Genomic DNA, 23,408 nt, shown 5'->3' on the forward strand with positions numbered 1-23,408 from the left:
TTAGCATCAGTCTGAGAAAATACTGGAGACATTTTTGCTATACAGAGGTGAAATGGAGTGCTTCATGGACAAAAGATTGAAGAAAACAGCTTAAATGTAGCTTAATTTATGGCTCATTAAAATGGTATAATCGCATCCAATTATCTATGTGTAGCTTCAGATTTTGTTATATGATTGAGTTAATAAAACCATGTTTCAGTGACAAACTTCCATGTGTGTTCAAGCTTCAAGTTGTAAATGCCCAAGGTTAGTCACTGAGCACGGATAAATTTGGATAAGATTTTTTTTTCTTCAATTAAACTGATGAATTCCCTTTTAGTGTTCTTAAAAAGGAAAAATAAGTCTGTCCGTGCCATTTTAAGTATTCTTTTTTTTTCATTTGGTTTTATTGTCATTTTGTCTGATTAGTCATCTGCATATGTACCACATTTGCAGCATATGATGCTACTGAATGAATAATTGAAATTGTATTTGCTGACTACTGCAAAAGCCTCGTCTCCTTTGAGTCAGTTCCTGAGCACTTGTGATTTCTTAGTTGGTGTCTGAGGGTCAAAATGGTTGCTTAAAATGGAAATTGATCTGTTTGGGTCTTAAGACATATTAGTAGATAAAACCTAAATTTGCAAAGAGAAGTTGCCTCTTTATTTAAACATAATGTATAACTTCTGACAAGATGACCTGAGAAAAGAGAGTAAGATGGGGAATTCTCTTCCAGCTTTCTCATCAGTGGAAGTGGATGCTGTAATGATTTTTGGCATGTTGTGATCTACATCTCCACTGTTTATAAGGATTTTCCTATGCTTTATTGTCATTAACTTGCTTCTCAAGGAAGTCTCAGAAGTGTGCAACAGTCACCAGTCTATCTGCTTGAGTGGCAAGATGGTACCTGACCAAATCCTTTTTGTTTCATCAGCCTAATCTCAATTTAAAGAATTACTGTTGCTCTTTCTCTTCAAACCAAAGCAGCAGAATTTTGTCAGTATTATCAGTCCTGGCTATTGACGTAGACGCTGTTAAGTCATCTTCTTAACTTGCTGCTTTCTGTTCTGAAGTACTTCATTGTTTTTCCCTTGGAGAATATTACATAAGAAGTTGCAAAAGAGTTCTGTTGTGTGCTCGTGCTGGGGTCCTAGCAGAGCCTATCTGCTGGCTGGAATTTCAGCTGTGAGAAGGAATGAAGGAGCAGAGGAGCAGGATATGTGACAGATTTGAATAAAAGATTATATTATTAATAAAAGCACAGATAAAAACTAAATGGAAGCAAACTAAAATGGAAATTCTGTTGGAACAGTACTGCTTGTGACAGAATGTGGAAGTCTGGAAATGCTCTGCCTCATCTCTGCAGACATCTTCTGTGACTCATCTAAATCCCAGAAGTGGCGATAGTGTCTTTAGGATGTTTCAGGATGCTTTCAGGTTATTTAATATGGTCTGTAGAAGGCAGCCTTCTCGTTTTCTAGACTCCAGGTGGTAGAGAGATTGGCATCAGAAAGATTTTGCTTTTTGTATTGTATAAGGCAGTTAATTATTTAAGTGGGATTATTTTATTCCTGACTCCATTTTGATTTTATATTGTTGTGATTCTGCAATAAATCTAGAAATTTTAGAAAATATGCTCTGTTATGGCATGAGGCTTTTTTGGAGCTGAGGGGTCAATTTATTTCCAAGGAATTAAGCATAATTGTTAAATATTACAGATCAGTATCTCAAAGTCATGTTGTAAGCCTTTCCAATTCTCTTTTGAAGAGCCAAGAACCTAATTTCATCATGTATTTTAAAAATTAGAATTGGCATGCAGGAAGTATCCCCACTGAGACAGGAAGCTGTTTTCATCTCTTGTGCTGTTCTACATATCATAAGTCTTTGAAAGAGAGAGCCTTCCCTAAGCTTCAGACAGATCTCCCTTGTAAACCTGGTCTGATAGTCGTAAGAGAAGGGGGGATGGTTTCAAACAAAAAGAGGGGAGATCTAGCTTGGATGTTAGGCAGGTGTTCTTTTCTCAGAGTGGTGAGGCGCTGGCGCAGCTGCCCAGAGAAGCTGTGGTGCCCCATCCCTGGAGGTGTTCGAGGCCAGGTTGGATGGGGCCCTGGGCAGCTGAGCTGCTGGGGGCCACCCTGCCCATAACACAGGGTGGGACTGGGTGGGCTTTAAGGTTCCTTCCAGTACAAGCCGTTCTATGATTCGGTTACCTTGCCTTACTCTCATTCAAATCAGATTATAGTCAAGAAGCTGATTCAGGACTTGGTTATCTACATCTGCCCTATCTTTTTTTTCTTACCCACTTCCTCTCTTTTCTGTGCAGCCAAGCCCAGTGTAAACTTTCTCTTTTCTGTTTTTTTGGTGAGTACTGACAATAAGGAAATGACAAACTTGCCGAAGATGTGCAGGTGAAATTGTAATGCCATTCATCTTGACAAGGATGTGTCTCAAAGAGCTTGTCGTTGTAGGATGTGTTAGATTATTTCATCTAATTTTTGACTTCTTGCTTCCTTGGTCTTCCTGATCTTACCATGTGTCACAATAAAATCTAGTAAAAAAGAAACAAACCCCAAAATACAGAGTTGCAGATACATACATACCGAAGAAAAATTCCTCAAGTTTAACTTAGCTTAGAAGTGTGCAATAAAATCCTATATGCCTGACAATCAAGTGTCAGAGTTTTCTCAAAGCACTAAGAATTAATTCAACAGTGCTCCTGATATTTGTAACAACAAATGTACGTCTATCCTTGCTTTTTAAGAAAAGTACAAAGATGATGATTTTTAAATTAGGAGCTGATTCAGAATAGCTTTTGAGATTGCTATTTCAATAATCAGTAGTAGAAATACTACTGATACTCATGTATATATGACAAGTCCTCCAATCTTGAGGACTTTAGAACTTGTCTGAAAATGGGCAAAGAAAGTTTATTTTTTAAGGCTATGCTTACTAGCTAAATGCACCTATTATGGAGATGAACTCTTGTCATTTAAATTCTGTAGTAGAAATGTATTGAAGGGCTAATAACTATGGTTGATATACAGTAATTACACCTCTTACAACTCCCACTATAAGATTCCAAATAAGGTCAGTGTATGAAAGGGAATTGAATGAGGCGTGCAGAAGTATTTATAGCTACTCTTGGAATATATCATTGTATATTCCAATTATGTCCTTGTGCACAGTCTTGAAAATATCTGTGTCCTGCACATGGATATAAAGGCAGAGTGTAATCTATCCCCATTTTCTTCTTTTGCTAATCAACAGTGAAATAGGTGTCTACAAATATTCTAATTGCAAGTACATCAGTTTTTCAAGTGTGGTGAGAGCTCTTCCCACATGTGGTGATAAAAAAAAAAATCTTAAATGAAGTTGAACTTTGCTGATTGTCTTCCACTTTTGCACATAAAAGCTAAAGCACTTGTACTTCGTGCCTTTGGTCTTTGCCCTTTCTTTGGCCAGTAACCTATTTAAAGAACAAATAAACACACTGCTGTCTAGGAGACAGTCATACAATGAAGAAATCTATATAAATACTGAATAAAAAATTTTGAGAGTTTACAGATGTAGTGTTAACGAACTGAAGCTTCACTTGGCAGGACAGCTAGTAAGTCTCTGCACCTGGAGTAATCAGGTACTACAAGTGGAAAGATGCAATTCTATTAATTTTTGCAGTAAAGAAGATTTGGCTGGTGCTGAGAACTTGAAAGGGTTCTCGGTGGACCTTGGTATCTCATTAGAGGTAATCACTGCCCAAACCCTAGCAGGAGGGAGATGGCACAAAATTATTATTGCTAGTCCATAGGTCATGTACTGATAACCAGGGATTTAACACGAGCAGAATGCCATTGGGACCCCTTACGTTGCCATCACTGATGTTGGTGGAGTCATTTGTGTCATATTTGAAGGAGTCTGATTCCCTGTTAGATTTCAGTCTATGGAGAGTTGTCATTATCCCTAAAGAAAACCTCTTCCTCCTTTCCTTGTCACAAAAGGTATCTCCTTGCCTTTGTTGAAGATGAAATGTGTTCACTCATTTTTTGCATTTGCACCAGTATCTAGACCAGACAAATTATCCTTCAGAGACATCTGTTCCAGTTTCACAAGTGCTCACCTGCTACTCACCTGGCAGTTGCTGGGCAGGTACCACTAGACCTATGTTATGTTATTATGCATTGATAATTCTTTGCAGTTGTCTGCTGTGTGCTTTTTGTAGCTAGACTACCGGTGTTTGCACGAGGAGGAAATCAGACTGCTAGGGCACCGGGGACCCTTCCTTACTCTCTGCTCTCCAGCAAACAGAGCATGTTGAAGTGCTTGCAGGGCACCAGTCATTCCTCATTAGTTGCCTACATGCTGGCTCTTGGCCTGTGACAAATGTGAAGTAGGTTTAGCTCTATGTCCTGTTGTTTGTGCTTTGGAAGCACATGAATAATTTTGACAGATTGTCAGGGTAGTGGCAGAACTAAATCAAAATCTATGATATTTAAGGGGACGCGAGTGGATACCATCTTCTGGAACACTGGACAGATGGAGTTGAAGATTACCCTGTTATTATTGGCTGCCAACCAAATTGTATTTTGTAGAAGTGAGCCTAGCTTGCCCTTTTGCCTTTTGTCCTGATGCTTTTCTCCAGAATCTACTAAAACCAAAAATGAATGCATTGATTCTTTTATAAACTCCAGTGAGAATGTACCACCTGGGTGCAGGTGGGGGTTATCTTCTACCTTCAGTCCATGGAAAAAGTTGAATGTCATTTAGTGTGGGTTTAATAAGCAAGTCATATCTGTTTCAAGCTAGGATTTGTGTTTTCATCTATTTAGAAACTTTGTGACTCTCACTTTACAGGGTGGCTACTTTTGCATAACCATCTGTCCAACTCACAGGAGCTAGCACTGCTTACAGCCACCACAGTTCAGAATGCTGCTAACAAAGCTCTATGAGGTGATGAGTCTTCACAGATCTCCCAGTATGCTAGAAACCAATCCATAGTTCCCAGGAGCCAGGTGTGATATAACACTGTTTATTGTGGTTCATTACTTGCTGAGACTGTTTTTGTATTTCTGAGTCCTTGCTGAGAGATATTCTCTAAGTGCAAATGCAAGTTAAAGATCCAGGGTCTGTTGTTGCACCAGATAGATTGGATGTTGTCTTAAATAGATTAAAAATATGTAAGAAAGCTGTATCTGGAATAGAGAAGGTGCTTTAGGTGATTAGCTCTTTATAGCTCTTCTGGATCACTAGGGTAGAAGATTATTGACAGTGCACTCGATTGGATTGTTGTTGCATCTGTATCAGTAGGCACGAATTTCCAACACATCAGATCACTTGTCGTGTCTCTTGCTTTCTGAGATAACATTTAATCTGTGGGAGAGAGATGCATCCAGGCAGGCTGATGTGTGAAATCTACTTCATATGTTCCTCTTCTCTTTTCAGAGCTGTCCAGCCCTTTAAAAGACCAAGTCAACTCTGCTTCTAGGTTAGTGTGTCACATAGTGTTTCCCTCTGTTAGGATTCTGACAGCTCAACTTCCAACTGAAAATCAAGATCTCTGCGTAGAGATGTGGCACTTCTACCAAGTTGAAAGTTGAAAAGAGTGAGGAAAAGGAAATTTCTTAAAAGAGTATTTTTGCAATTGGTTTTATTTTTTCTTTGAGAGAATTTTGTTCATCTGCTGGTAAAACAGTTTTAATTTAAAATAGTTTTGCGAGTGACCGATGTGAAGTATTTAAATTTGGGAAAACGTAAATGTTTATTTAACTTCAGGAATCCGTGAATGCCTCCTGCTTTTCTTCGATTGCATAGAACAAAAGCTCTCAGGTTTTCCCTGTACATTAGGAGTGTAACCATCTGTGGCAACTGCTCACATTCACCATTTGCTGCGATCAAATCTATCCTTCTGCTCCTGTTTTACAGCACTGCTGTTTTTCAACAGTGCTTATATCTAGGCTGTCTCCTAACAGTGTTTCTGTTTGTCCATTCTGGAACTTTTTGGCACTTGACCCTTTCTGCTTTAGCATTTTAATAAACAGCTCAAGGACAATACAAGAGCTAGCAGCATGTTGGACAGTGTTACTTGGCCCATTTCATTGTTGGAATAATCCTGCTTGCTCTCTGATGTTCAACCTACAGAGCCACACAGAGTGAAATCCAGGTAGAGACAGCCATACATCATTGCAGGTTGTTGCTGAGAAAAAAGGTTACTTGCTGTGCTGTCAGCTATACTGTTTAAAAACTCAGGGTTTAGGGCTCTCTAGGTAGCTGAAGGGTATGACTTTGTAAGCTAGACTGCAGCAGACCCCTTACAGAATGAACACTCAAATTTGGCTGCATCGCTTGGAAAATAAGCCTTAGAAAAATTTCTTGTGAATTAGAAGTGATGATTCAGATTGGTTTTGTGTTTCCTTTGTGACTTCTCTTTTATCCCAAGTGCATGTGTCCCAGGCATTTGTTTCTGTTCTTTTTATCATCACAGAATATACCCACTGCTCTACATTGAATATGAATCAAGTTTACCCTTTAAAGGCCATCACTGGTTTGGAAATCTTCAGCTTAAGAGTTCACACTGTGTTTACGAAGATAAATTCATAATTGTGTTTAAAACTTCTAAGAATATCTACTTGTGTTGTCTCGCTTTTTAAGAAACAAGTGAGGGAATTCAGAGGTGAGGATGGAAGGTTGATGCTGACTTAAGATCTGGTTTGCTCGTTTGTCAGATGTTTACCTTTTTTTAAGTTTGTGACTGGTTTCTTTTATCTTTGTAAGCTCCAGGGATGTATATATGTGTATATAAATGCTACGGTTGAAGTTAATATTCTTAAAGATTATGCTGAATATTGGAATAAAGAATTCCCAGAGCAGTGCTAACTGAATTTACTGAGTTGAAAGTAAATCTTTGTGAAACTTTACTGTTTGGTTTAAGAAACCTGTATGATTTAGCTATATTTCTGGATACAAATAATGCTATTTTTTAAAATCTTTCCTGTAAACTAGGCAAATGGTGGCACGAAGTTTACTGGACACTTTGAAGGAAGTCAGTGATGATGAGAGAGATTGTATTGCTGTGTTGGAGAGAATCAGCAGATTAGCTGATGATTCAGGTAGGTAGCATTAAACATGTTACTGGCTTAATGAAGAAATATCAGAATTGCTGAAGTTGGACCAATGTCTTCTCTGTCTTCAGTATTCAGACTAGGTTTCTACAGAATGTAATAAAATGCTGTGAAGTTCCTTTTCTCTGAATCATCCCCACAAAGACAACTTTTTTCCTTGCTCTTCAACAGAATTGAACTTCTTCAATGTGTGGAACTACCACTTCCCATTGGTATATTTTAAAATAATTTTTAATGTACTGTAGCTACTCAGCAAATCTACACGTTAATCTTAGCTTTGTAGGTAAAGATGAAATTTACTGCTTTGAAAAGAATCTTGCAAAGCATCCGTGCAAAACTCCTACTAGTTCTGACAAAACTTGAATGCTGAAGTTATTCTTTTGCTTCCTTTTGGGAAATTAGTAGTGAAGACAAGCGAGGCAGCAGCAGCAGGGAGATGGCCGTTGCTCCCTGTGCTCAGCTCTGGTGAGGCTGTACTTTGAGTTCTGTGTTTGGTTTTCGGTCCCTCACTGCAAGAAAGACATTGAGGCCCTGGAGCATGTCCAGAGAAAGAAAAAGAAGATAGGAAGGGTCTGGAGCACAAGTCTCATGAGAGCAGCTGAGGGAACTGGGATTGATCAGTCAGGAGGAGAGGAGGCTCAGGGAAGACCCGATGGCTCTCTACAAACTCACCTGGTGAGATGGGAGTTGGCCTCTTCTCCCATGTAACTAGCCATAGGAAGAGAAGGAATGGCCCAAGTTGTGCCAGGGGAGGTTCAGATTGAAGGATATTAGGAAAAATTTCTTTTCTGGAAGAGTAGTGAGGCATTGGAAGAGGCTGCCCCAGAAGTGATGGAGTCACAGTTCCTGGAAGTATTAAAGAAACACGTAGATGTTGTGCTGAGGGATTAGTGGGCAGCATTGGTGGTAGGTGGCCAGTTGGACTGGATGATCTTAGCGGATTCTATAATTCTGTGAATTGATAGACAAGATGTAGGTATAAATAATGAATACAAAGACTCTAGGGAAGTGCTTTTGCTGATATGGTTGCTCTGGGTGTTTGGAATAAGAGGCAGAAGTAGGAAAATAATGAAAAAGAAATTTGAAAGAAAGGATGAATGCTTTGAAGAGGGAAACTGAGAGGAAAAATTATGTGGACAGTGCTGCAACAAAATTCCAGGTTGAAGATTCTCTAGAAAAAGTTAAAAGACTTGAATTTAACTTAATGCAGTGCTGATACAATTCAAGAAAGAAAAAAGGCTTTAACAGCAAAACATCAGAGAAGATCTGAAGTTTGTTCATTTATTGCTGTGTGAATGATATGGAGGGTTTAAAAAAAAACCCTGTATTAAATCTTGTTTGAGGAGAAAATTTGCTTTTTCAGTGTAAGATCTGTTAGTTCTGCCTTCCAGAGCTGCAGGACATAGTGCTCCAAGGGTAAAAAAAAATAAAAATAAAAATAAAAAATCCTGTAAGATCCTACCTCCTTCATTTAAAACGCACATTTTTGTTTTTGTGAGCTAACATCCTTGTTCAGACAGGAATGTAAGCATTATATAATTATATTGAGTACTTCCCCAAGGATTCTTAAGGAGGAAAAATAAGTTACTGTTCGTTTGGAATTAAATGCCTTCAGTAATGAATAATGACATGCAACTGTTTCTACAACACTTCCCTAGCTAAGCTCTGCTTCTGAAATCCATATGTATACAGTGCTTGTTTGTGTGGTGGTCCTAACAGCTCTGAGCACCAAGAACTTGCTGAAGTTTCATTTTGACTTTGGAAAATAGAACAGATCTGTACAGGGGAAAATGACCTTGTGGAGTGATTTTGTAGCCATGGACTTTCCATTGGTGACCAACTAAGTGTGTCAAACTGAAGTTTGTTTAGCTAGAGATGGAATGAAAGCCAAGAGCTGAGCTCAAATCAATTTGTTTCCTTTGATGGGGGTGGAGTACATTTTTAGTCAGGGTTGATATTTTCTCAGCATCCGTAAAAGCAGCATTTCAGGCTTTTCCTGCATTGTAGAGATTGTCTTAGATCTGCCAAACTAGTAGCGCTGGATTCTGCAGCTGCTGCACAAATTAAATTTCTGCAGACTTAACTTCATGCCTCGAGCAGTTGCTGCATTGGACTCAGTCTGTTTCTGTAAGACAGGTAATTAGAATATCCTTATGTCCTAACCCATACCAAAATTAATTTAGGGAGCTCAGTCTATTTCGTATTTTTATAAATCATGTTCTTCCACAATTATTTAAATGGTAGTGTAGATTTGTTTTGCCAAGGTTGCTGTGACTGGAATTGTTTTTCAGTTTTCTCATGTCTGATGCTTTTTTCAAAGTTTTTTTTGTTTTTTTTTTTGTTTTTTTTTTTTTGTTTTTTTTTTTTCAACTTGCACTGCAAAGTATATAATAACTGAATTGTTTTCAAACTCTTTGGGGGATGTTTTCTTGTTCAATCAAGTTGCAGAAAGTGAGACACTTTGTTTTGTTTTTTTTTTTGACGGTAGTTGATGTATTGAGGTTTGAATTGAGAAATGCACCTGAGATACACAATATCTGTGTAGTCTTTGCAATGCTGGTGTTATCTAAAATAGAGGAACCACGGTGAATTTGAAACAGCAACCATCGTAAAGATGCCTAAGTAGTCTTTTGCCCTGCTAATACTTAATGTATATAATTGATGAAACTTATCATGGAATCATACTATCATAGAATGGCCTGGGTTGAAAAGGACTGCAATGATCATCTAGTTTCAACCCCCCTGCTACGTTCAGGGTCACCAACCACCAGACCAGGCTGCCCAGAGCCACATCCAGCCTGGCCTTGAATGCCTCCAGGGATGGGGCGTCCACAACCTCCTTGGGCAACCTGTTCCAGTGCGTCACCACCTCTGAGTGAAAAACTTCCTCCTAATATCTAACCTAAATCTTCAGTGTCTCAGTTTAAAACCAATCTCCCATGTCCTGTCTCTATCCACCAACAGCCGTTCCTCCTCCTGTTTATGTTCTCCCTTCAAGTACTGGAAGACCACAACGAGATCTCCCTGGAGACTTATCAAGTCTTGTAGCTGGACGATGTTTTACAGACGTGGTTTCTACCCAAAGTCAATATGCTGGTTTTTTTGTTGTTGTTTTTAAATGAATTGGGACTGCAATAAGGCAGCTATTTTGTTTTCTGTTTGTGGGCAAGAGAATTTCAACACAATAATTGCTTTTATTCTTGCACTGCGGCAACACTCAAAGAATCTAAATGACATCTTTGTTGTGCTAAATGCTGCATTGGTGTGACATAAAAATTAATCTTCACTGGAAATAGAACAGGATCCAAATAAATGATTTCAAGAGGAAGAGCACAGGAAGAAACTGTATGCATTGGTATGATTGACATGGATCTTGACACACCAATTGGCTACAGCTCTTGACATACTAGCCATGACAAAGATCTTTGAGGTATTATAACAATGGCACACATCAGCTCTACAACAATTAAAAAAAAAGAAAAAAAAACCAAGAATGTTGACATAATTCTCAAAGAATGGTAAGAAATCACTTGGACTCTTCCAGTGGTCCTGCTTTAGAAAAGTTTCTGTGCATGTACCAGCTTAAAAAGATTGAGTATTGCTTCTGGAATACTAAGCAGTGTTTCAACATTGTTATGTCAGCAGTCAGTTTGTGGGTTGTGGGTGAACAATGAGCCTCACAAAATGTGGTTTGTGAAGAAGAGTTTGATGTAATTACATGTACAAATTGTACAACACGGATCTCTTCCTGGCAGGGCATTTTGGGTGCTTTCTAATGAAGTGGTTCCAGGTTGTATTCAACCTTGCAGCTTTTAGATCACTAATATATTTCTAGTGAAAAAACAGTTCAGACGGTACTGAAAATGAGATGCTCTCAAAACAATGCTGCCAACTTTGAATGGGAATTGCTGCACCCTGCTTTAAATGGCATCAGAGAATAGCTGCTTCAGTGGTAGTTGGGGAGCAGTATACCTCTTCTGTTATTTATCCACTTATTTGCCTCACAGGCTTTTCCTTCAAATCTCACTTGCTTGGAAGTCTTATTCGCTTTGGTTTTTGTTTCCATTTCTGTAGACAGGAATTCCTGCTCAAACTGTGATTTTTGTTGTGTTTTTTATTTTTAATTTTTATTTTAAACCCTTACAAACTCTGGAATTCTCTGTGATCTTTGGTAGTGAGGTCCTTAGGATAGTTACAGCTGAGGTAACAATTTGATACCTTGTATTGCTTTCAAATCTACTATTTAACTGCTTTGCAATTTCTGTCATTCTTGAGGGATGCTATGTATGCCACTTAAATGCTTTTCTGATGGCTTTGAACTCATAGATGTTTGGTGCATGACAAATATTTATTTATCCCTCAGTAACCATTTTTAGTGTTAAAATGCTTGTGTCTATGTTAAAGCAGCTAGATCTTCGTTCTCAAATATGAACTGGTGACAGGCTTGCACGAGCTCGAACAAGGCCCTTATGTCTATCTCTATCACTTGTATAAATTTGTATTCAAACTTTTTTTTTTTTTAACGTAGTCAGTTTCGAATGCAGGTTGTAAAGCAAACTCATTTTTAGAAACAATTATTAGACTAATTGGTCATTAAGTTCCGAATCAGCCTCAGTGTGTAATCAGCCTCAGTGAGATGGCCTGGCAACCTTAATTACTTAATAGCATGTTTAACCTGTATTAAGCACCATTCCAATCAAATTGCAGTTATTAGACTGTGAGGTGCCAACAAGGCCTGTCCAACAGCATGTATTTCAGCTTTCTATTTAACAAAGTCTTCATATTTAAGAGAGATTTCTGATAGGGCTAATATTTCCTTTCCCCAGCTGTCAGTAGCTCCAACTCTCTTTTCCTTCATTCCCCAATTTTCATTTCAGCAGTCTTTCAAACCTTTTCCCCCACCTCCTCCTACACAGTTTTTTCCTTTGTTTGTGCAATCCTCTTTTGTCTCTCCATGCTTCTATTAGTTGCTAATGGTGACTTTCCGTTCTCTCATTAGTTGTTCTGTACTTCACTCCCAACCTGCTGATCAGTAAGAAAGTCTATTTCTGGTTAATACAAAGAAAGAGCTTGGCTAGTGAAGCAATGTGTGAATCAGACCCATCAGTCTTTCTGATGGATCCCTAAGCTAAAAGATTGGGTTTTGGTTACACAATATATTTTGACTTGTCTAGATTCTCTTTGGCCTTCAAAAAAGGAGAGGAAGTTGGAGGAACAGATGAAACAAGAGTGAGAGTCATCAAAAGGGAAAAATTTACTTAACTTCAGGAAGAATAGAAAGCAGGAGAGAAAATCATGTAAGGAAGGGAATAAAGTTTGAATTGATAAACTGCAAACTTTGTTTAAATTCAGCTTTGACTATGTAGATGACTCAGTTTGAAAATAGACAAGTGTGCAAATGCAGACCTATGGCATTATGTTGACAGATTGTCATCTTCTGTATGCTGTGAACCTTACACTCAGGCTGAATAGGTAAGTGAGCATTTTTCAGGATAGGCAGGAAAGTGTTTTTCACATTGCTTGTTTCTGCGTAGTACACGCAAAGCAATATTTTCAGTTGTCTTTAATTGATTTATTTATTTTTTTTAAGATTGAACATGTAAATGCAAAGCTGGACATCTTTGTGACTTCTTTGTCACAGCTCTCAATGAAAATAAATATTAATTTTGATTATTATATAGATATTATTATTATTATTGATATATTGATTATTATTATTAATATTATATTATATATATATTATATAATATAAATAATTATATGATTATTATATATAATATTAATTTTGAGGTATACTTAAAAACATTCATGAAAATTGCCAGTTGAAGCAGCGCTGACATCACCAGTAGTTGTTCCTCATGCACATTTTTTTAACCACACAAAAACCTCACAGCCCTTCACAAAAGTAGAGGAGATTAATTGCTGCTTGTATTTCAGAATGGCCAGTTTGGGATAATGAAAGTTTGGCAGAATTTCTTCCAAACACTATATGTGTTGCAGAATAAGCTGTTGTGAAATGAATCTTGCTGTGAGTTGATTCTGGAATAATGACTTCATTTACAAATAACTGTACTGGAACAATTAGCTGGTATTATACTATGAAGGTCTGCAATAATCCTCCTTTAATTTCCAGTGTACAGATAACCTTCTGCTTTCAGGAGGCAGTATTACTTTGCCAAGTAGAAAAAGTACTGTTTCAAACAAATGGTATGACTTTCCAGAGTGCTTAAAATACTAACTTTTAATCTGGACACGAAGTGAAATTCCATCCAGATTTTGCTTGTATTTTGTGAATGCACTTGTCCATGCTGTGTTGAGCTTACGCTTTAAGAAACTGCATTGTAATAATTTTAACTGATACTTACTTCCACAGTCCCTTTGCTGAGCTGATGATCAAGCCATAAATTTCCTTTAAACTACAGAAGATTTAAGATGGCAACACTGTTATATGTTGAATCTTGCTGGAATCTTTGTAGGAGCTGCCACTCAGCCTTTATCGGAGCAAAAGATGAAGCTGAGAAATGAATTAAGGGAATGAGAAAGTGCTGGATGTTTAGTGGGAGTTTTTGGCATTGCCTTATGTTTCCTAAAGGCCAAACAACAAAAATTGCATTACTGTAACCCCATCAGACTGCAAGATTAGACTCTGATCAGTACAAATTGAAACATATGCTTCAACATTTGGAAGACTTAAGCTGTAAATTGGGAAGGCTAAAGATCAGATTTTGCATAGCAGCACTAATTCCCTGGAACAGCACAAAAGGCTTTTTTGATAATGAATTGTGGTGTTGCGTTACAGAGATGCACACAGTGCTGGTTTGTTTATCGGTTTTAATTGAACTTACTAAGATTGTGGAGCCATGTGCATAGAAGTTAAGAAATGTAAGAACTACGGTGCCTCCGTGGTTCTAATTCATGAATTTTTCAAATCTTTAATTGCATCATCCCATCTGTCTGTGTTCCCTGCAAACCCGGAGCTTGCTCAGTAGCTCAGGAAGAAGAGGGCTCACTTGACGTGAGCTCTTCAGTATCGTCACACAGCAGGGCCACTCTCTTAAGTGATGATTAATAGATGAATCCTGTTCTGAAGAAAAAAAGAAAAAAAAAAAGGCGCTATTGCTGTCTCACTGCTTCATAAAAAAATTTAAGGATTCATTTTCACAGAAAACCCAATCAATTTGGGAAGTGTTGCCATCGCTTTATCGGTGTTTGAGCAAACTATAGAGGTATCAAGATCTATAAAGTCTGCCCACTTTGAGTGCCTGGTGTCTAAAGCATTGTAAGCTTGATATGCTTAAAACAGAGCTCTTGGGTTTGATTACAGCGTTTTCTTCAGCTGTGAAGCCAGAATTAGGACTCCAATCAAATGAGTAGTGTAGAATTACTCAGTGAAGAGTTTGGCTTAAGCATTTTACACATCTTCACACAAGACAAATCAAGTTCATTGGCAGTATTTTGCTTCTTTCACTCTGTTCTGTTAGTAGTATCACAGTAAGGAGTCCATGGACTCTCTTTGACTGTTTGCTTGCTTCCATCATCAGAAAGTTCTGCTGTTCTACATAACTGTGTGATTGTAGAGGGAAACTAATCTAATTGCCAGTTCTTACTGTTTAATCAAGTTGCTGTGGTGGGGCAAGAGCTGTGTCAGCCAGATCTGTTTTTTGATAGAGTTTGTTGCCTGGCTGCAGGAGCAATTGCATTGGCATAATGGAAAGGCCAGCTGCAAGTTTTGGACTTGGGACGGTGGGAACTGCCTGAAGCAAATTCGAATACAGCTCAAAAAGCACTCCTGCTAAACGTGAAGCCTCAGCTGAATTTCTTTTCCTCTTTCCTACTACCCTCTACAACCTCTCCTGCTACCTCCCACATCTCCAGCAAGCGTCATCTTCTCTTTGCTGCAGGGAATGAGGCAAGGGACCCAAGATGTGGGAAGGAGATCCTAGAAACAAATGTCTTGACACAAGCCTCTTGTATCTTAAATCATGTCCTGAACATGTTTTGAAGTAGCAGTCTTGCAGGGAAGATGGGAGGAAGTTCTTCAAGTCCTGGCATGGAATTATAGAATCACAAGGTTGGAAACTACCTGCAAGGTCATCTTGTCCCACCATCTTCCCACTATCACTGCTACCACAAGCACTAAACCATTATCTTGTAGCTCCTCATCCAGGTGCCTCCTGAACGGCGACTCCACCACCTCCCTGGGCAGCCATTCCAGTGCCTGACCACTCTCTGAAACAAAAAGTTCTTCCTTATGTCTAACCTAAACCTCCTCTGCGGCATTTCCTTGTGTCCACTTTGTTGTCTGGGAGAAGAGGCCAAACCCCTCCTCATTATAACCTCCCTTCAGGAAGTTGTAGAGTGCAATGAGGGCTCCCCTGAGCCTCCTCTTCTCCAGACTGAACAATCCCAGCTCCCTCAGCCACTCTTCGTAAGACTTGTGCTCCAGACCCTTCACCAGCTTTGTTGCCCTTCTCTGGACATGTTCCAGGGCCTCAGTGTATTTTTTTGTAGTGAGGGGCCCAAAACTGAACACAGTACTCAAGGTACTCACCAGTGCTGAGTACAGGGGGATGATTACATTAGGCCCTGATTCTGATTTTTTGTCCAGCAAGTTCCAGTTTCTCATCCCATTAGTTGTTAGCCTTACCTCATCATTATTCACCTCTCAGCTCTCCTTTTCTAGCCTGTTGGATCTTCACCGTGGTCTGTAGTTGTGTTTCAATGCTTTTTACAGCTTTTGTGCTGTCTGCCTTAGAATTGGAGGTTTTCTTCTGTTGCTTTGTCAAGGTGCTAGGCAGTGAGTTACAGAGCTTGCAGGACAGACTGACTTCATCTGCAGACATCCACATCACTCTGAGGTTGGTTCATCAGCCGTTTCAGAAGAGCTCTCAGGCCAGGGCCATGCAGTCTATCTGCAGCAGTGGTGGCTTTGAAGGGACTCCCTTTCTTGCGCAATTATCTGTGGCAGAAGTGAAGAGTCTAGGCTTTATCAGTTAAGAGGACCAGAATTCATCACTGGATGAAGTTGGATGATTTTGCTGCCTTTAATACTATAAACAGCTGTTTTACTTATCCTAACAAAGAGTTGCAGTGTAAGATATCTTGTGTTTTGTTGACTATTTTGGCAAATTTTTGTAAGTGAAATATGAGTCACTAGGATACAAAGTGTTAGGCTACTTCAAAACTAGGAGGTGCTTCAAGCTCTCAGTAGAAAACTAGACTTAAAACAGAGAAAATAAATTGATGATGGTAAATTTTATTCTCTAAGCTTTTTTGGAAGAAAAGTTGTTTCTAGCAAATCTATTTTTTTCTTTTATTAATATGATATATAGAATTTCTCTTTCAAAATTAACGATCTCCTTAAAAGTCTGTCCTATTTACAGGTGCTTATTTTGGCCAACTGTAGGATTGAGTGTTCATCAAACTAAAATTTGATTGTCACTGATTGAAGTTTACTAAAACTTGCATGTATTTGAGTAATCTTCATAATCTGACTTATTCAGTACAGCCTTTCACATATACATTACATACATACATACTTAGACATATTGCTTAAGGAGTTCAACCTGCACGTATTTGAGAGCATCCAAGATTTAGATAAGGTGACTTCTGTTGTGGATGCTCCTCTTATTGCTTTAGAAAGAGAAGGAAAGCAAACTAGATGTGGTATTTGCTCTGGTTTGTTTTATTCAGTCTGAAGTTGTCAATTCTAACTAGTGTTCAAGAAAGCTAAGGGCTGCATGCATTATCCATGTTAAATACAAAGCTAATGCTCCTATTTGGCAAACGGTTATAGTTCTGACATTTTGTGATCATTCCAAATATCCTAAGGAAGATGGTTCTGTCGTGCTGTTAAATTTTACCTAAACAGTTCCTACCAATGTAAAGCTTAGTAGGGCATGTGTGTCCTGTGTACAGTGTACATTTTATTATTTAAAATATTATAAATCTAACCACTCTCTCTTGAGAGTAGCTGCTGGGTTTTCGTTGTGTGTTTGTGTAGGTCATCAGTTCTCTGATAGCAACTACAGTTTAAGCAAATCCTGAGAGGAGAGAAATAGTTAGTACTTAGGTCTGAAATTAATTGTTTGTTTTTCCTGTGGATAAGTGAACTATTTGGCATGTGATTAGGATACATTCAAGCAGTTCTTAATTGAAAAACTGAATTACACATTTTTGAAAGTCACCAACTTCAGTAAAAAATGTATCTAATAAATTTAACTAGCAACTTGGAGAACATAGAGCTACTTCTATCTGGCAACGCTTATCAGTAGCCTTAAAAAGCAAAGAATGAAAAAGTGTCTGTGGTTGTGGCTGTGGTGAAATCTCTTCTGTGTGAAAAACTGCAGCCAGGAGCTACCCTCAGTTTGTTTCTTCTCATTGCAGTGGGTTAACTTTCTGCATAGCAGTTTTCTTGAAAGCAGGTTATGCTTGCAGGGAATTTGGATGGATCCTGATACTCACTTTTGATGACTTGCTCTCTTACAGTTGTTGTGGGTCCTCTTGTTCTCTCTTTTTAATAATAGAGAACGTGGGCCAAGTCTTTTGTAGTAGTTTATTAGTACAGAGTGTACTTGCACCTGGCTTTGCATAAAGGTGGTGCTTATCAGATTGACGCTCACTGTAGACTTAATGACTTGACCACTTGATCACACAGATTGTAAGTACAAGAGTGTAAAAAAGCTTATTTTGGTAGCATCTGACAGAGTGTTTGCTAACATTTATAGTGCTTTTTTTGTTTTGTTTTATTGTGACTGACAGAGCCTACAGTGCGGGCAGAACTGATGGAACAGGTACCTCATATTGCCATGTTTTGTCAAGAAAACAGACCTTCCATTCCATATGCTTTTTCCAAATACTTACTACCTATTGTGGTACGGTACCTTGCAGACCAGAATAACCAGGTAAGTGTCTTACAGAAGCAGTTTATTAACTAGCTGAATATTTCCATTGTGTGAGATTTTTCAACTTAAATAATCTAGGCTGAGTTAAGAATGTAATACTTTAGAGCGGAAAAAAATTTAAAATGACTTGTAATACATGGAAATCTGAATTTACTAAAGAAAATTTTGATTTTTTTCACCTTATATATTCTGTTCTGATTTTGGAGCTTTTATCTGGTGTTGTGTTCTTATAGACAAAATCAGTCATTTTTCTAGGTTTTCTAGTTCAAATTCTGGACAAAAAAAAAAAAAGGATAATAGACAATAAAAACATCTCCTTGCTATAATTCAGTTCTTTAAACTGTTACATACCATCATATATGGTTGTTTATATACATCTAGTAACTCTTGTCTTGGAAACTGGGATGGCACTGAGCATTTTGCATGTCTGCACCTATACATCATCTTGCCTTTAGTTTTCTGTAGGGTTCTCTACCATTTCAGAGTAAGTCCTAGGTGATGTTAGTTTTAGTATTTGAAAGGTCTGAATTTTTGTCACTTTTAATTTATTTTTTATTTTTTAAACCTTTCCAGATCCTCCGTAGTTAAGAACGGGTACCAAAACCAGGCATATTTTTCTTTGTAATGGTTTTGCTAATTGATGTTTAATACAACAGCAAATACCTGCTTGATATTCTCTCATTCACACATTCCATGACTGTTCATCTTCCTAACCTCTGTTGAAAACTGCACAGCTCATTTGGCTGATTTGTTCTGAAACAAAGACCTCAAAAGGTCTTATAATTGCTGCATTGCAGTAGGTAATCTGTCACTTCATGTAATGCTTTCTCTTCTGACATACATGATCTTGCATTTGCAAGTTTTATGTTCATGTAAGATAAATAAGCCCATGATTTCAATTTATCTGGATTATTCCAGTTGACTCCCGTGATTTTTAAATCATTTGCAAGCTTTTATCAGTAACTTTGGGATTTTTTTTCCAGATGCTAGCAAAGTGTTTGGTGTTATATTTGTCAGCGCCAGATACACAGCTATTGAAGAGCACTGAGAACTAATTGCCCTAGAAATAATTCTATTTGGTGATTGTTACCTCCATAAAACTTATTTTTGAGTGCCAGTTAAATACGTATTAAGTCAATTTTAAAAGTTATTATATTTTTGTGTAGGTGGAACTAAGCAAAATTGTCTTGTTCAGAATAAATGCAGTTATCCATTGTCAGACAAACTTGGAAAAAAGAGGATTTGTTTAACAAAACTCATATGCCTTAGAACTTTGAATATTTTGAATATTTGAATATTTCCCAGTTAGCTGTGCTGCTTCTCTTCCATGCCTTTCTTTCTGTTTCCTTTTGGCATACTAGTCTTGACTTGGGAAATACGTAGGTGGACACTTATAGCATTCATTAGTTAACAATAAGCAGATTTCTAGGATCTGGTGTTGTGTTTAAATCACGAAGTCTTTGCAGAGTGCTTTTGGAGACCTTGTCCTCTCTCTCCAAGCACCTTGAACATAGGTGTGCAGCAGTATGTAGGTATGGCTTCCAAAATACTTGGACCTACTTCACGAAAGAACCACCCTAGTTCCTTATACTCCTTGATTTGATTTTTATCTCCTTACAATAGGTAAGAAAAACAAGCCAGGCAGCATTGTTAGTTCTCCTGGAACAAGAACTCATAGAGAGATACGATGTGGAGACCAAAGTATGCCCTGTTCTGATAGACCTGACAGCACCAGACAGCAATGATGATGTGAAGACAGAGGCCGTGGCTGTAAGTAACAGCAGTATCAAACTAGAGGGTATAATGGTCTCTTGAATTGTTGGTGATGCTGTGTGATCACTGTGACTATTGTGTTTCCAAGATGTGCACCAATATGGTATTAGAGAGAAAAATTTATATCGCTATCCATAACTAATCCATAACTTTTTCTGTGTCATCTTATACTCAAGTCAAGGTTAGATTTAAATTCAGTATGTTATATAGGCTATGAAGAAAAACCCATTTGGACAAACCAGCACAGGTTATTAATTTTCATTGGCTTCCAAAGCATCTACTTCTTGTTTTTTGCAGGCTTGTTTTATGAGGGGTTTAAATAGCATATGTGGAAAATTTCTATCTCTTCTCTTTGTCACTACTATCTGTTCTGTTCTCTTCAATGATTTCTTTTTGTTGTGTGGATTGTTTTTGTTTTTTTTTTTGGATAAAGTAATAAGCATATTTGATAATTAAAACTTTTGTGTCCAAATGGTCAGCAAATTAATATTTTAAAGGAAAAATGTCAGAAGCTGTATGTCCTTTCTCTTTTAAAATGTAGAATTTTATATAAGAAGTTAAAGCTGCCACTTTCTTTGGTATAACGCAAATGCACAGTATTTTTATATTAGGGAATTGCAGATGGACAGTGCTCTCAGATATAGGGTGTGTTTTTTTTTTAATGTCTTTGTGTGGACTTTTTTTAATGTCTGGTAGTTGGACTTGATGGTCCTTATGGGCCCCTTCCAACTCAGGATATTCTGTTTTTCTGTGATCAATATCAACCATTTTAAATTATTTTTATCAAATCATAGAGAAAATAATAGAAGACACTTAACCATATTATTAAGTAATAATTTTCTGTTAAAAAAATTCCTCAAATACTTGAACAGTCAGATCTTTTCAGTTGAAGGACTGATTTATTTTTTTTTCAGTAGTTCTTCATGATTTCAGTTTTCTATATCAGAAAATTAAGTGTAAAAAAGCTCTGCTTAACTGACATGAAATTGTGTATTGTGCAAGCATTCCTAACTAGTGTCTGTCTGTCTTGCCATTAGATAATGTGCAAAATGGCCTCCATGGTGGGAAAGGACATCACAGAAAGACTTGTTCTGCCTAGGTTTTGTGAGATGTGCTGCGACTGCAGAATGTTTCATGTTCGTAAGGTACGTATTATCAGCACCTCATCTGGATTATCAGTGAAAGGAGTGTCATCAGTTTGGAACTTGCCTTTGTCTAAAGGACACCTTCCTGCTAGATTGCATCTGTCACATACTTAAGTGAAAGCTATGGGGCTTCCTTGTAGTTTGTATTTCCATAGATTTTATATTTGATGCTGACTTTTTTTTCCCTGAGTACTTACCTTTATTATTTGAAACAAAGAAAGAGCTGTCCTTACGATTGTGCACGTAACCATGAAAATGTGAACCAGCTGGAACTGATAAAGCATCAGCTACCTGAGCTCATATCTCTGTGCATAGACATAAAGATGCTCATTAAGATGAGGCAAACTAGTATGCCATCGTGAAACTTGGCTGTTGAGACTGCGTTTTGGTTTCACCTTGCTATTGGATAGCTTCTTCTCCTTTGGAATTGCTTGTATTATTTCATTTGACAGCACTTTGAACGTATTTTATTCTTCCTTTTCGCTTCAGTTTTGGGGTGGTTCTTTTGGGATTAAATCATTAGTCAAGTTTAAAAAGAGAAAGTTAAACTAAAACTCCAGAAGATCTTAAAAAGAAGAAAATATTTTAATCTTTTTTTTTTTTTTTTTTTAACACCGTAGAAATAGGTAGAATGGGGAAATGGCAGATTGTGAGTTAGTGTCAAAAATTGTTCCCCTAGTTTTAAAAGCTGTTTAGTTATTTCTTTTGACTTTTTATGCTGTATTAAAGAATTGTCATAGTGGTTATTTCTTGCATTTCATTTGCAAGGTATGTGCAGCCAACTTCGGAGATATCTGCAGTGTGGTTGGGCAGCAGGCCACTGAAGAAATGCTGGTAAGCTATCTATTAAAGGATTTTTCTTTTTAGTGCAAGTCAGTAGTGGAGTTAGGTGTGGGACAGCAAAGGACAGATAAAACAATTATGCAACAACTACTATGTTCTCTTAGTAAGAAGAGTCTATAACGGCTGTGACTTTTCAGTTTGGCTGGTACAAGGCTTTGTTTAAGATTTATAAAATTTTGAAGACCATTAATACAGACTTCTTAGAATCATAGAACCCTTAGAGTTGGAAGGGAGCTTTAAAAGTCATCTAGTCCAACTCCACTGCAATGAACGGAGACACCACAGCTAGATCAGATTGCCCAGGGCCTGATCCAGCATCACCTTGAAAGTCTTCAGGGATGGGGCATCAAGCACATCACTAGGCAGCCTGTTCCAGTGCCTCACCACCCTTCCTGTAAAAGATTTTTTCCTTCTTTCTCTTTGATCTTGAAGCTGTTTCCCTTTGTTCTATCACCACAGACCCTACTAAGGAGTCTGTCCCCTTCTTTCCTGTAGCTCCCCATTAGATACTGAGACGCCTTTATCAGGTCACTCAGAGCCATCTCTTATACAAGACACAATCTAGAGCTAAGAGAAGGTTTAAAGCAGCCTAAAGAAAATACTTCAGGTTGTGAAGATAGAGAATATCAGTAAATTTTGAAAGATATTAGGCAAGAAATAGACAGGAGTGTATCTTCTAACGTCTATAATGCAATGAGAAATTACAGGTACAGGTGAGTAAGAGGAGAGTAGGCTGCTAGGAGGGGCAAGTCTGATAACAATCTTTTGAAGTTATTCTTCAGATATGTGAATATTCCTTGTATGTATCTGCAGGTAACATGAGTGCCAGTGATTAGAAGGGTGATGCTACTGAATGTGTGTTTTGTCTTGTGAATGTTCAACTGAGGTATCTGTTGAGCGTGAGGGCAGGGAATTTGATGGGGGGAAATGAGCATGGAAAAGAACTCATTTTGAAACAAGTGCTGCCTGTTAAGACTCGCAACTTGCTGTGTTCTGAACAGTTGCCGAGGTTTTTCCAGCTCTGCTCTGATAACGTGTGGGGAGTTCGGAAAGCCTGTGCTGAATGCTTCATGGCAGTTTCTTGTGCAACGTCACAAGAAGTCCGGCGGACAAAGTTGTCAACCCTTTTTATTAATTTGATTAGTGATCCTTCGCGATGGGTAAGGAACGCTTCTTATTTCTTGAATAGCTGTTCAGTACAGTGTAGTGATTTGATTGTGATATTCTACATACAACTTCTCCCCGTAGGTATGGATAACTTAAGTTGTTTCACGCATCTTGAGAAAGATTCTCGTTGGAATGCTTGGTTTTCCAGCAGGCAGAAGAATTTCTTTCTATTTCCACCACAACATGGAGGAAAAACTGTGCCACCAGGACCGCTTTTCTTAGCTACAGAAGTTGCTATGGCTTAACAACACTAAAGATCATCAGCAGATCTAAAAAATTAGTTGGAATTTATTTATATTTCAGAGATCCCTCCCTACTTCCTCTTTTTTTTTTTTGACACCAAGGTCTATGCTTTAAAGATTAAGTTTGTTATTGAGCAGGCTACATCCAAGAGCCAGAAGTAGATCTTTTGCACAGGGGCATGAGCTCTTGGATCCTTGGAAATCATGCAAGTTGTAGTCCAGCAGATTTAATCAAATAAAAGA

The 23,408-nt window shown here is 38.0% G+C and overlaps 1 protein-coding gene and 1 long non-coding RNA gene across 7 annotated transcripts in view; one reads left to right on the forward strand and one right to left on the reverse strand.

The window, feature by feature from the left end:
* Positions 1-23,408, forward strand: part of PPP4R1 (protein phosphatase 4 regulatory subunit 1) — a 60,028-nt gene that overhangs the window by 16,187 nt on the left and 20,433 nt on the right. For 5 of the 6 annotated variants that reach the window (XM_052703746.1, XM_052703747.1, XM_052703748.1 and 2 more), the window contains 6 exons: positions 6,973-7,079; positions 17,853-17,995; positions 19,619-19,765; positions 20,806-20,913; positions 21,682-21,747; positions 22,758-22,916. In XM_052703746.1, the coding sequence (XP_052559706.1) occupies positions 6,973-7,079; positions 17,853-17,995; positions 19,619-19,765; positions 20,806-20,913; positions 21,682-21,747; positions 22,758-22,916 (730 nt within the window). The remainder of the gene's footprint in view (positions 1-6,972; positions 7,080-17,852; positions 17,996-19,618; positions 19,766-20,805; positions 20,914-21,681; positions 21,748-22,757; positions 22,917-23,408) is intronic. The other variant, XM_052703750.1, reaches the window with a different exon arrangement.
* The window catches only part of LOC128090944 (uncharacterized), a 29,925-nt gene continuing 15,988 nt past the window's right edge, over positions 9,472-23,408 (reverse strand). Inside the window, exon 2 of the long non-coding RNA XR_008211160.1 lies at positions 9,472-9,960. This is a non-coding gene — a long non-coding RNA (uncharacterized LOC128090944). The remainder of the gene's footprint in view (positions 9,961-23,408) is intronic.

The sequence above is a fragment of the Tympanuchus pallidicinctus genome, unplaced genomic scaffold (genome assembly GCF_026119805.1).
Source record: "Tympanuchus pallidicinctus isolate F22 unplaced genomic scaffold, pur_lepc_1.0 scaffold5, whole genome shotgun sequence".
NCBI classification, from domain to species: domain Eukaryota; kingdom Metazoa; phylum Chordata; class Aves; order Galliformes; family Phasianidae; genus Tympanuchus; species Tympanuchus pallidicinctus.